Source organism: Orycteropus afer, unplaced genomic scaffold (genome assembly GCF_000298275.1).
Source record: "Orycteropus afer afer isolate SDZICR_OR568_19922 unplaced genomic scaffold, OryAfe1.0 scaffold00046, whole genome shotgun sequence".
Classification (NCBI taxonomy): domain Eukaryota; kingdom Metazoa; phylum Chordata; class Mammalia; order Tubulidentata; family Orycteropodidae; genus Orycteropus; species Orycteropus afer.
This window is the reverse complement of record NW_006921633.1, coordinates 15,719,267-15,732,454: the sequence shown is the minus strand read 5'-3', so window position 1 is coordinate 15,732,454 and position 13,188 is coordinate 15,719,267. Positions and strand designations below refer to the sequence as shown.

General features: G+C 38.4%; 1 protein-coding gene across 1 annotated transcript in view; it reads left to right on the top strand.

The window, feature by feature from the left end:
- LOC103194634 (WD repeat containing planar cell polarity effector) overlaps positions 1-13,188 on the top strand; it is a 506,739-nt gene that overhangs the window by 228,332 nt on the left and 265,219 nt on the right. The window contains exon 13 of the mRNA XM_007938048.2: positions 3,842-3,905. Within this exon, the coding sequence (XP_007936239.2) occupies positions 3,842-3,905 (64 nt within the window). The remainder of the gene's footprint in view (positions 1-3,841; positions 3,906-13,188) is intronic.

The window sequence follows — 13,188 nt, the reverse complement described above, 5'->3', positions numbered from 1 at the left end:
GGCTCAGTGGTCCAAGATTGTCTTCTGTGTCTGTGTTAATTGGTTTCCCTTTTCTTTGTTGAAGAGGGTCTGTGCAGTCCTTCTGCCTAGTCCGCCATCTTGCGGGAACCTCTTGTCTGTCATTTTCTCATACTGTGGTAGCTTGTATGTTGCTGTGAAGCTGGAGGCTATGCCACCAGTGTTTCAAATACCAGCAAGGTCCACTCAAGGTGGACAAGCTTCAGTGGAGCTTCCAGACTAACAAGTAGTAGGAAGAAGGTTGTGGCAGTCTACTTCTGAATGAATTGGTCACTGAAAACTTTATTAATGGCAGTGAAACATTGTCTGCTATAGTGCAGGAAGATGAGCCCCTCAGATCTGAAGACACTCAAAATATGACTGGGGAAGAGCTGCTCTCTCAAAGTAGAATTGATCTTAATGACATGAATGGAGTAAAGCTTTCAGGACCTTGAGTCATAAGTGGCATGACTCAAAATGAGAAGAAACAGCTGCAAACATCCATGAATAATCAGAGCATAGAATGTATGGAGTGTAAAACTAGGAAAATTAGAAATCATCAAAAATGATATCAGATGCAAAAGGAGCTGAAATGGACTGGTATTGACCATATTCAATTGGACCATCATATAGTCTACTATGCTGAGAGTGGCACATTGAAGAGGAATGGTGTTGCATTCATTCTCAAAATGAACATTTCCAGGTCTATCCTAAAGTGCACTGCTACTAATGATAGGATAATATCTATATATCTACAAAGAAGACAAGGTAATATTACTATTATTCAAATTTATGCACAACCACTAAAGCCAAAGATGAAGACAGTGAATGTTTTTACCAACTTCTGCAGTCTGAAATTAACCAAACATGTAATCAAGATGCATTGATAATTATTGGTGATAGGAATATGAAAACTGGAAACAGAAAAAAAACATCTATAGCTAGAAAATACGGCCTTGGTGACAGAGATGCTGCCAGAGAATGCATGATAGAATTTTGCAAGACCAATAATTTGTTCATTCTAGATGCTTTTTTCAACAACATAAATGGCAGCTATTCATGTGGATCTTGCCAGATGGAATTCCCAAGAATCAAATTGATTACATCTGTGGAAAGAGTGAAGGGGCAACTGTGGAACAGAACATCCATTATACAAGTTTAAGTTGAAACTGAAGAAAATTAAAACAAGTCTGTGGGAGTGAAAGTATGGCCTTCTGTACGTCACACCTGAGTTTAGAGACCATCTGAAAAACAGATTTGACACATTGAACAGCAATGACTGAAGACCAGATGAGTTGTGGGAAAACATCAAGGAAGTCATACATGAAAAAAGCAAAAGGTCATTAAAAAGACAGGAAAGAAAGAAAAGTCCAAAATGAATATCCAAAGAGACTCTGAAACTTGTTTTTGAAGGTAGAGTAGCTAAGGAGGATGGAAGAAATGCTGATGTAAGAATGGCTCGAGAAGACAAAGTAAAGTATTATAATGAAATGTGCAAGGACCTGGAGTTAGAAAATCAAAAGGGAAGAACATGCTCAATGTTTCTCAAGCTGAAAGAATAGAAGAAAAAAATCAAGCCTTGAGTTGTAATATAGAAGGATTCTCTGGGCAAAATATTAAACAATGCAAGAAGCATCTAACAATGGTGGAAATAATATACAGAGTCATTCTACCCCAAGAAAAACCTGATCAATGTTCAGCCATTTCAGGAGGTAGTGTATGATCAAGAATCTATGGTATTGAAGGAAGAAGTCCAAGCTTCACTGAAGGAACTGGTGAAAACAAGGCTACAGGAATTGATGGTATACTCATTGAGATGTTTTAACAAATGGATGCAAGTTGAAAATGTTCAATTTCTATGGCAAGAAATTTTGAAGACCACTACTAGCCAACTGACTGTAAGGGATCCATATTTATGCTCATTCCAAAGAAAGGTGAGCCAACAGAATGTGGAAATTATCAAGGAATATCAAACACAATTTTACACAAGTAAAATTTTGCTGAAAATAATCCAAAATAGTTACAACAGTACATCAGCAGGGAACATTGAGAAATTCAAGATGGATTCAGAAGAGTGCATAGAACAAGGGATATTGTTAGTGATGTCAGATGGATCTTAACTAAAAAAAAAGAATACCACTAAGATGTTTATCTGTGTTTTATTGACTATGCAAAGGCATTCAACTGTATGGATCATAATAAATTATGTATAACATTGTGAAGAATGGGAATTCCCGAACACTTAACTGTCCTCATGAGGAACCTGTACATAGACTAACAGGCAGTCATTTGAACAGAACAAAGTGATACTGCATGGTGTAAAATCAGGAAGAGTGTGTATCAGGGCTGTATCCTTTCACCATACTTATTCAATCTGTATGCTGAAAAAATAAGCCAAGAAGCTGGACTATATGAAGAACAACGTAGAGTCAGGATTGGAGGAAGACTCATTAACAACTTATGCAGATGACTCAACCTTGCTTGATGAAAATGAAAAGGACTTGAAGCACTTAGTGATGAAGATCAAAGAAAATAATCTTCAGTATCAAAGTTCAACAGAAAGAAAGCAAAAATCTTCACACTGGATCAATAAGCAACATCATGACAAACGGAGAAAATATTGAAGTTGTCAAGGATTTAATTTTACTTTGTTCCACAACCAGTGCCCATGGGAGCACCAATCAATAAATCAAACGATGTATTCGTTGGGCAAATCTACTGCAAAAGACCTCTTTAAAGTGTTTTAAAGCAAGGACGTCACTTTGAAGATTAAGGTGCACCTGGTGCAAGCCCTGGTATTTTTAATTGCTTCCTATGCATGTGGAAAAAGGAGCTCTGGTGGCATAGTGCCTCAGGCAGTAGACTGCTAACCAGAAGGCTGGCAGTTTAAACCCACCAGCCACTCCACGGAAGGCACAGAAGGAAGACTGAGAAATCCACTTCTGTAAAGATTTACCACCTCAGAAACCCAAAGAGAGTGGCTATGAGTCAGAATTGACTTTCTGGCAGTGAGTTTGGGTTTTTTTTTTTAATTTTTTTTGTATCCATGTGAATTTGACTCGACGGCAGTGCACTGTGTTTTTTTTTTTTTTTTTAATGTGAAAGCTGGATAATGAATAAGGAAGATGGAAGAAGAATTAATGCCTTAGAATTAGGGTGTTGACATAGAATATTGAATACATCCTGGACTGCCAGAAGAAAAACTTGTATCGAAGGAAGTACATTCAGAATGCTCTTTAGAAGCAATGATGGCAAGATTTTGTCTCATGTACTTTGGTCATGTTATCAGGAGGGCTCAGTCCCTGGAGAAAGGGTATCATGCTTGGTAAAGGAGAGGATCAGGAAAAAGAGAAAAACCCTCAATGAGACAGACAGACACCCTGTCTGCAATCGTGGGGTTAAGCATAGCAACAATTGTCAGGATGGCACTGTACCAGGCAGTGTTTTGTTGCATTGTACATAGAGACGCTTTGAGTTGGAACCAACTCGACGATGCCTAACAACATCCTGTTAAATTCCTCAAATTTTTAGCTTACAAACACAATAAAGTGAAAAGTTAGCAAATAACATGTTCTCAGATGTCATGTTCCTACCTTCACCTGTGTCTATGCTTGCTATGTCAGTCCTTAAAGGCTATGCTTAGGCCCCCACATGCTCTGTACCTTAGTTCCTCCAATGTGCAATGACATTTCCCATATGAAAGACTGCAGCAGGCTAAATCACTGTTATATGAAAAGATTTTTCCCATCAGAAGAGCAAACAAAACATGTAAATACATTGAATGGACAGCTCTCTCTTTACATAGTTTAGTTCACAACTAATATATAACCTTTCTTTACCGTAGGTACCAACGATTTGAAAAGGCATTTCTCTTAGCTGTTGACATTGGTGCTCGTGACCTGTTTATGGTGAGTCATTCCCAGAGATGATTTTGTGCTTTCAGTTCTAAGGCTGAGTAAGTTGTCAGCTTTTATGACCATTAAAAAGGATTAGTGTCATTTTCAGCATTAGACACATGGTGGAAAAGACATTATTCCATCTTGGCTTGCAGTTTTGCCTTCATGAAACTGGTCAATAGCCATCTAGTATTTTTTGACTTGTTGACATTTTGCTTGCCAGAGCCCAAAGGTTTTTTTTTTTCTAATGTTTTCTAAGAAGAATTAATAATTCCTGAACTTTTCTATTCATGTACTTTGATATGAAAGGATGAAACCTTTCTATCTAATAATCTTAAATGTCTCTCTAATACATTCTCTGTAGAAGTACCACTACAGAAGCTAGGACAAGGCAAAATATATCTGTAGATCTTAAATATGCTGAGTTTATTCCTTCGATTTTAGTAAGAAGTAATAAATTATGCATGTTCTCAGATGTATTTTTAAGTGTAAAGTAGATCCAAGAAGTTCCAAACTTCATGTACATGTTAGTCCTCTCATTTGTTAGCTACAGAAAAGTAAAACTGACCACCCCTTGTGCTCTACATCAGGTTCTTGTTTTATAGGATCTTGCGCCGCAATGTCACAGTGAAGTCAGATGAACAAAGGCAGGATTGCATAGCGTATTCTGCGCCACGTAGGACTTCACTGCTGTCAAAAACAATAGAGCAAAACGTTCTTCAAACAAGAAAACATTCTGGGGGGTTTTGTACCCAAATCTTTTGTAGAATGAACACATTTTGTACTTTAAATTAAGCTTTGACATTTTAGATGTTAATATGTGTTCATTTCATTACATCACTTGCCTTTGGGTTCAGTTTGATACTTAAATTATAAATTTACATCATTCATATAATTATGCTTTCATTGATCATGGAAAACAATCTAATTTCTTTCATAAGTAGGAACTTTCTGTTATTTGTCATTTGTTTTGTTATGTCTAGTTGAGCAGGCCAGTTAGTATATTAAGGGAAAGTTTTATTATTTTCATCAAAACCTACATAGGTAGATACCATAATGTCAGAAATTTAATTGCATCACATTTTTTTTTGTTGTTGTTCTGTACTTGTTTATTTATTTATTTATTTTATTGTGCTTTGGGTGCAAATTTACAGAGCAGAGTTTGTTTTACATTCAACAGTTCGTGTACATTTGGTTTCACTCTCCGATTACTATCCCCAACTATAACCCACTCTACTCCTCTCTCTTTCCAGTTGACCCCCCCATCCCTGTGCCCTTCTTAGTTATGTACTTCTTTCTGTCCAGCTTTCCCTCCATGTGAATGCTGCCCCTCTGGTGCCCCATCGCTAATTGCTGCAAGGGTGTATCTCTGTAGAGTAGGTGGGTACATCGCCCTGGGTTGGGTCTTCTGCATGTGGGTCCCACCAGACTCCATCTGACTCCATCTGACCAGTAATTCTGGTTGTTACTGTGTTTTTTAATTTTGTTCCACGCTTTTCCTTCCATTTTATCCAGGATCTCCAGTTTTGATCCCTTCCTGAGTGATTGGCATTGGTAGCTGGGCACCATCTAGTTCTTCTGGTCTCGAGGTCCGTCATATCCTAGGGCTGATTGTTTCCAAATACCCTTGGTTTTCTTCACTCTTCTTTGCTTCAGACAAGAGGAGGCCAATAGCTGCATCTTAGATGTCTGCTCAAAAGCTTTTAAGACCCCAGTCGCTACTCACCAAAGTCGGTTGTGGAACAAGATTACATGTATTATGTTGTGCCAACTGAGCCTGATGTCCCCCAGTACTATGGTCCTAAGTCAGCAGACCCGGTGGTTCTCTCTCCTGAGGTGTTTGGCTGTCTCTGAGGGATTACTCCAAGTCTGTCTTCTGTTGCTTCTGTAATGATTGTGGTTATTTTGTATCACTAGTATCTGTGTAAGATTATTCTCAGCTGAATCTATCATTGGTCTAGAGTATATTCCTGTTCACTGACCCCCATCTGATCTTCTCAGTTGTCAATGCATTTATCTGTAGCCTGGTGTTTAGTGTTAGTGGTAATGCAGTAATGTGGATATACTGGTATTAGCCTCTGGCATTACATTAAATGTGTAGACTGCTTTGGGTAGTTTTGACATTTTCACAATATTTAGTCTTCCTATGAACTCTGGTAGCATAGTGCCTAAGGCACCTCTGGTAGCATAGTGCTAACCAGAAGGCTGGCAGTTCAAACCCACCAGCCATTCCTTGGAAGGAAGGTTGTGATACCACCTACTATAAATGATACCACCTCGGAAACCCAAGAAGGGGTTGCTGGGAGTTGAGTCTGACTTAACGGCATATAACAACATCCATGAACAAGACAGATTCTTCCATTTATGTAGATCACTTGTAGTTTCTTGTAGTAGTGCTTTATAGTTTTCTTTGTATAGGTCTTTTTTTGTCTCTGGTAAGACTTTTTCCTAGATATTTTGTCTTTTTAGTAACTATTATAAATGGTATTATTTTCCTTGTTTCTTTTTATTTTTTTTTACTTTTTTTCTTTATTTCTTTATCAGAGGACTCTTTGTTGGCGTAGATGAATCCAACTGATTTTTGTATGTTGACCTTGTATCCTGCCACTTTGCTGAACCTCTCTATTAGTTCCACTTTTTTTTTTTTTTTGCTGAGTCTCTTAAGTTTTCTATGTGTAGGATCATGTCATCTGCAAATAGAGATAGCTTTACTTCTTTGACAATTTATATGCCTTTTATTTCTCTTTCTTGCCTTATTGCCCTGGCTAGGACTTCCAATACAGTGTTAAATAGAAGTGGTAATAGAGGGCATCCTTGTCTGGTTCCTGTTTGTAATGGGAATGCTTTGAGTCTTTCTCCATTAATAATAATGCTGGCCTTTAGCTTTTCATATATGCCCTTTATTATGTTGAGGAATTTCCCTTCTATCCCTATTTTGCTGAGAGTTCTGAACAGGTGCAGGTGTTGGATTTTATCATATGCCTTTTCTGTGTCGATCAATATGATCATATGGTTCTTTTGCTTTGTTTTGTTTATGTGGTGGATTACACTGATTGTTTTTCTGATGTTGAGCCATCCTTGCATATCAGGTATGAATCCCACTTGGTCAGGATGTATTATTATTTTGATATGTTGTTGAATTCTGTTGGCTAAGATTTTTGTTAAAGATTTTTGCATTTATATTGAGGAGGGATATTGGTCAGTAGTTCTCCTTTTTAGTGGTGTCTTTCCTTGGTTTTGGTATTAGTGTTATGCTGTCTTCATAAAATGAATTTGAAAGTATTCCATCTTTTTCTCTGGTCTGGAATAGTTTGAGTAGTATAGGTGTCAACTCTGCCCTGAATGTTTGGTAAAATTCTCCAGTGAGGCCATTAGGGCCATGACTTTTTCTTGTGGGAAGTTTTTTTATGACCTGTTCAATTTCTTCCTTTGTTACTTACTGGTCTGTTCAAATATTCTCTTTCCGACTGAGATCATTTAGGTAGGTCTTATCTTTCTAGAAACTTGTCCATCTCTTCTAGGTTGTTGAATTTGTTGGAGTATAGTTCTTCATAACATTCTTTCAGTATCTTTTTTATTGCAGTTCTGTTGTGATGTTGCCCTTTTTATTTATTATTCTTATTATTTGCATCTTCTCATTCTTTTCTTTTGTTAGATTTGCCAGTGGTTTGTCAATTTTGTTAATCTTTTCAAAGAACCAGCTTCTTGTTTTGTTGATTATCTCTATTGTGTTTTTGTTTTCTGCTTCGTTTATTTCTGCTCTCATCTTTATATTTCCTTATTTTTGGATACTGTAGGTTTCTTTTGTTGCTTTTTTCCTAATTGTTGGAGTTGTTGAGTTAGAATGTTGATTTTGTTTCCTTTTTTTTGCTGTTTGCATTTATTGCTGTAATCTGATCTCTGAGTGCTGCTTTTGCTGTGTCCCATAGGTTTTGGTAAGCTATATCTTCATTCTTGTTTGTTTCTAGGAACTTCTTTTACTTCACATTTTATTTCTTCTGTTACCTAGTAGTTTTTGAGCAGTGTATTTTCATCTTCCATATGTTTGACATTTTTGTCCTTGATTTTCCTATTATTGGTTTCTAATTTTATAGCATTGTGGTCCAAGAATATGCTTTGTAGTATTTCACTGTTTTTAAATTCTTTGAGGTTTGTTTTATATCCTAACATATGATCTATTCTGGAGAATGATCCATGTGTGGAAAAGAATGTGAGTTGTGCTTTTGTTGGGTGGAGTACTCTGTATATGTCTATGAGATTCAGTTGGCTGATTGTGTTGTTGAGTTCTTCTTTATGTTTGTTGAGTTTTTTTCTAGTCGATCTGTCCCTTCTTGAAAGTGATATGTTAAAGTCTCCTACTACTACTGTGGGAGCTCTGGTAGCATAGTGGCTAAGGCATTTGCCTGCTCACCAGAAGGCTGGCGGTTCAAACCCACCAGCCACTCCTTGGAAGGAAGGTTGGGCAATCCTACTTCCGTAGTGATACTGCCTCGGAAACCCAAGGAGGGGTCTCTATGAGTCGGGGCTGACTCGATGGCATATAACAACAACAACAACTACTACTACTGTAGTAGTCTATTATCTTTTTCAATTCATTTAATATTTGCTTCATGTATTTAGGAGTACTTTCATTGGGTGCATAGATATTTATTATGGTAATGTCTTCTTGGTCAATTGACCCTTTCAGCATCATATATTGTCCTTCTTTGTCCCTTGTGCTGCTTATCACCTTGAAGTCTATTTTATCAGAAGTATTCCCACTCCTGCTCTTTTTTGGTTATCATTTGCTTGTTTTATATTTTTTTCACCTCTTAACTTTTAATTTGTTTTTATCTTTGTGTCTAAGGTGAGTCTCTTGTAGGCAGCATACTGATGAGCCTTATTTTCTTATCCAATCAGCCATTCCTTTTCTCTTGACTGGTGCATTTAGTCCAGTCACACTGAGTGCTAGTGATAGGTATGAATTGATTGCTGTCATTCTCTGGTGTTCTTTATCATGTTGTTGGAGATTTCCTTGGTCCAAATACTTTTCTGTGCTGAGTTATTTTTGTTATCAAGTGTTTCTTCTCTTTTCTTCTTTATTATTGGTTTTGTGCTTACTAAGCCCAAATGTTTTCCTTTTTTCTGGGTTTGCTTAGGGGGATTGTTAATTCTCTCTGTGGTTACCTTGGAGTGAATTCTTGTCTCTTTAATTTTGGAATAGTATGTTCTATAAGAACATTGTGCTATCTTTCTCTCCATTTGGAAGTTTTGTACTTTTCTTTTATTCCCTCTATTTGCTTTGTTTCTGGTGTCATGTGCAGATTGACTCCCTTGTTTCTTTGTGTACAATGTTTTATGAGCTTATTGTGAACATCTATTTCTGATTTGGTTTTAAAGTATTGATGTCAAGTGTCCTGATTGTAATTTGTTGCTCTCTATTGTGTGTTCTCTATTGGAAGGACTTCCTTAAGCATTTCTTGTAGGGTTGCTCTGGTTTTCACAAAATCCCTTAATTTCTGTTTGTCTGAGAATATCTTGATTTCACCCTGATATTTGATGGACAATTTTGCTGGATACAGAATTCTTGATTGGAAGTTCTTTTCCTTCATTGTTTTATATATGCCATCCCATTGTCTTCTTGCCTTCATGGTTTCTTTAGGGTTATGAGAACTGAATCTAATTGCTCGTCCATTGTAGGTGACATTTCTTTTTTACCCCGGACTGCTTACAAGATTCTTTCTTTGTTTGGCTTTGGAGACTTTGATTATGATATGTCTTGGTGACTGTCTCTTGGGATCTATCCTGTATGGAGACTGTTGAGCTTCTTGGACAAACATCTCTTCTTCTTTCATGATATAGGGGAAATTTTCTGTTAGCCAGCCTTCCATGTTATTCTCAGTGGTTTTTTTTGTGTTTTGTTTTTGTTTTTTTTTGCGCCTCCTCTTGTTCTGGTATTCCATTGAGGCATATGTTGTTTCTTTTCACATCATCCCATATAACTCTTAGGTTCTCTTCATTTCTCTTAAATAAGTTCTGATTTTTCTTCATACAGGCTGGTGTCAAGAGATTTATCCTCTAGTTGTCAAATGTGTTCTTCAGCTAGTTATAGTCTATTTTTTTTTGTCCTTTCACTGTGTTGTGTATCTCTAATTTTAGTGTTCATGTTCTGGATTTCTAATTGTTGTTTTTGTATGAGTTCTGACTGCATGTTAATCTTGTTATTTTGTTCTTGAATAGTTTTCTTGAATTCTTCCAGGGTATTGTCTGTGTGCTCTTTAATTCTTTTTGTGGTTTCTTTGAGCTCTTTTAGGGTTCTATATACATATATTCTGAATTTCTTCCCAGATAATTCTATTGCCTGTTCTTCATCCTTGTTAACTGAATATTTAGTCAGGGGTTGTTCTGGTTACCTAGTACCACTGTGACAGGAATATACCACAAATGGGATGGACTGAAGACACAAGAGTTTTTTCTCTTACAATTTGGAGGCTTTAAGTCTGAATTCAAAGTGCCAGGCTCTAGGGACTGGGTGAAAGCCCTTCAGCCTTGGGCTTCAGCTCTGCCTCCTGCTCCCGGCCCACTGACAATAGAGGCATATCTTCACTCAGGCAGCTACTGGCTGCTGAGGCTGACAAGCCCAAGGCCGACAAGTAAAAAGACACAGTCCTAATGTTACCAAACCACACAGCAGGCCATTAATTCAAGTCCATTGAAAGTTCCAAGGTCAGCAGAGCATGGCAGGCTGCTGAACAATGACATGGCTACATGCAGGGTTCAAGCATGCCGTAAGCTAGAAACCATTCCCAAAGCTGTTTCTTATATACAGGAAGCAGACCACATACCCAAAGCAGCTACTCAGCTGCTCCAATAGATTGCACCATAGAGGTAATTCCCAATCTCACCATGAAAAAAGAGGAAGAAAAGAAAAAGGTGCCAGTAGTGAATCCTTGCTTTCTGCATTTCCTTCATTTCTGCTGGCTCCAGGGTTTTGTTTTGAGTCTGCTTGGGATGGCTACTCATGATGACATTTTTTTGTCGCTCACAGACCTGAGGTTTAAAATTGGCAACGACCCCAATGGTTAAGGGGCTGCTACTTTCCACTTGGGTCAGAAAGCCACAAAAAACCCATAACCAGGCCCACTCTGTGCTAAAAAGCTGTCATAGAAGAGCTGAATCCCAGCCTGGTGCTGCGAGCTCGTCCCAGCACCTGCCTGCCTATAATGAGTTTCCTCCCTTCCCCCTTGCTGCTCTCAACTCAATGGCATCCTGAGCCACAGGTGTTTTTGCTTTGCTTCTCAGAAATGTTATCCACTTTCTCAGCTCAGTTCCCGAGGTTACTGTCAGAAGCTCCTGGTGTGGGTTGTCTGAGCCCCTGAAGCTGCTATTGGTTCTGTGGTGTCCCTTTTTTTTTTTTTTTTTCCCCGTCCATGGCTCTCTCCTGTATTGCTGAAGAGTTTTCTGCTTCTCTGCCTCTCCCCTACTGGCTAGGCAGGTCCCTTTATTTTTCCTAGCTGTTTACTGTGCTTTTTTTCACTTCCGTCTCCACTAAATCTGGCCCACAATAACTTACTGAGCTGTTCACAGGTTCACAATCCCTGCTTCAGACTGCTGTACCTCGTTTTTCAGAAATGAAGATGCTAGAAGGAACAAATATGTGGGGTACAGGTATGACACCATCTTCCTCCTCTAATTGGATCACTTTTTGAGATGTTTTTCACCTTATTGACTTTCCCTCCTTATCTCTTCTTTCTTATCTCTGCTACTTACCTACTCTAATAAAGGTGGATTTTGTTATTTCTTTATTTTTTTATGTCTATAATCCCAATCTTTTTCCTCCTGTTGTTCTAGGTGTCATCAAGTTGACTCTGATTCATAGTGACCCTATGTACAACAGAACAAAACAATACCTGGTCATGCACCATCCTCACAATCCTTGCTATACTTGAGCCCATTGTTGCAACCAATGTGTTTATCCATCTTGTTAAGGGTTTTTCCTGTTTTTGCTGACCCTCTACTTTACCAAGCATACTATCCTTCTCCAAGCAATGGTCCTTTATGACCACACGACCAAAGTAAATGAGATGAATTCTGGACATCCTTGCTTCAAAGGAGCATTCTGGCTGTACTTCTTCCAGGACAGATTTGTTCATTCTTCTGGCATTCCATGCCCATACTGCAGTTCAAAGACATCAACTCTTCTTTGGTCTTCCTTATTCATTGTCCATCTTTCACATGCATATGAGCAACAACGACAAACAAAAACCAAACCCACTGTCATCAAGTATATCTCCACTCATTGTGAATCCCCTCCCCCACAATGGGTTTCCAAGGCTATAAATCTTTACAGAAATAGATTGCTTCATCTTCTTTCATGGAGCAGCTGGCAAGTTTGAACCACCAGCCTTCTGGTTAGCAACCAAAGGCCTCACGCATTATACCAGTAGAGTGCCTCTTTGCTTCTTAACACTTTAAAAAGGTCTTTTGCAGCAGATTTTCCCAGAGTAATATAATGTTTGATTTCTTGACTTCTGCTTTGATGGATCCAAGTAAAATGCCATCTCTGACAACTTCAATCTTTTCTCCATTTATCGTGATGTGACTGAAGACTATAGACTTTGATCTTCATCAGTAAGTGCTTTAAGTCATCTTCACTTTCAGCAAGCAAGGCTGTGTCCTTTGCATATCGAAGGCTCTTTTTTCATGTGTGTGTGTGTGTGTGTGTCTCCTATCACAATTTTATTTATTTTTTTAATTATTAATTTTAAGAGCTTGTTTTACATTCAACATCACATGTACATTTAGTTTCATTCCCCATTCGCCATGTCCAACCCTAACCCAGTCTCCTCCTCTCCCTACCCTGCAACCCTCCCCATGTGCCCCTCATAATTATGCACTCCTGTTTGTCCTGCAGTTCCTCTGTTTGAATGTTGGTCCTCTGGTGTCCCATGGTCTGTTGCTCTAAGGGATGTATTACCATTGAGTGTGTGGGTTCGGCATCCTGGGTTGAGTGGTCTGCATGTACATCCTAGTAACTATTGGGCTGAGAGCCCACCCCTGGGGGTGAGTTTTATTCCAGGCACCAAATGTATTTCAGGGCCATAGTATTGGGACTCTCACCAGATTTCATTTGACCAGAAATTCTGGTCATTATTCACTTTTTGGATTTTTGGATTCCACATTCTCCCTCCCACTCTATCCAGGATCTACAGATTAGATCCTTTCCTGAATGGTTGGCATTGGTAGCCAAGCATCATCCACTTCTGGTCTGGATGGCCATCGTGTCTTACGGCTGATTGCTTCTAAATGCCCTTGT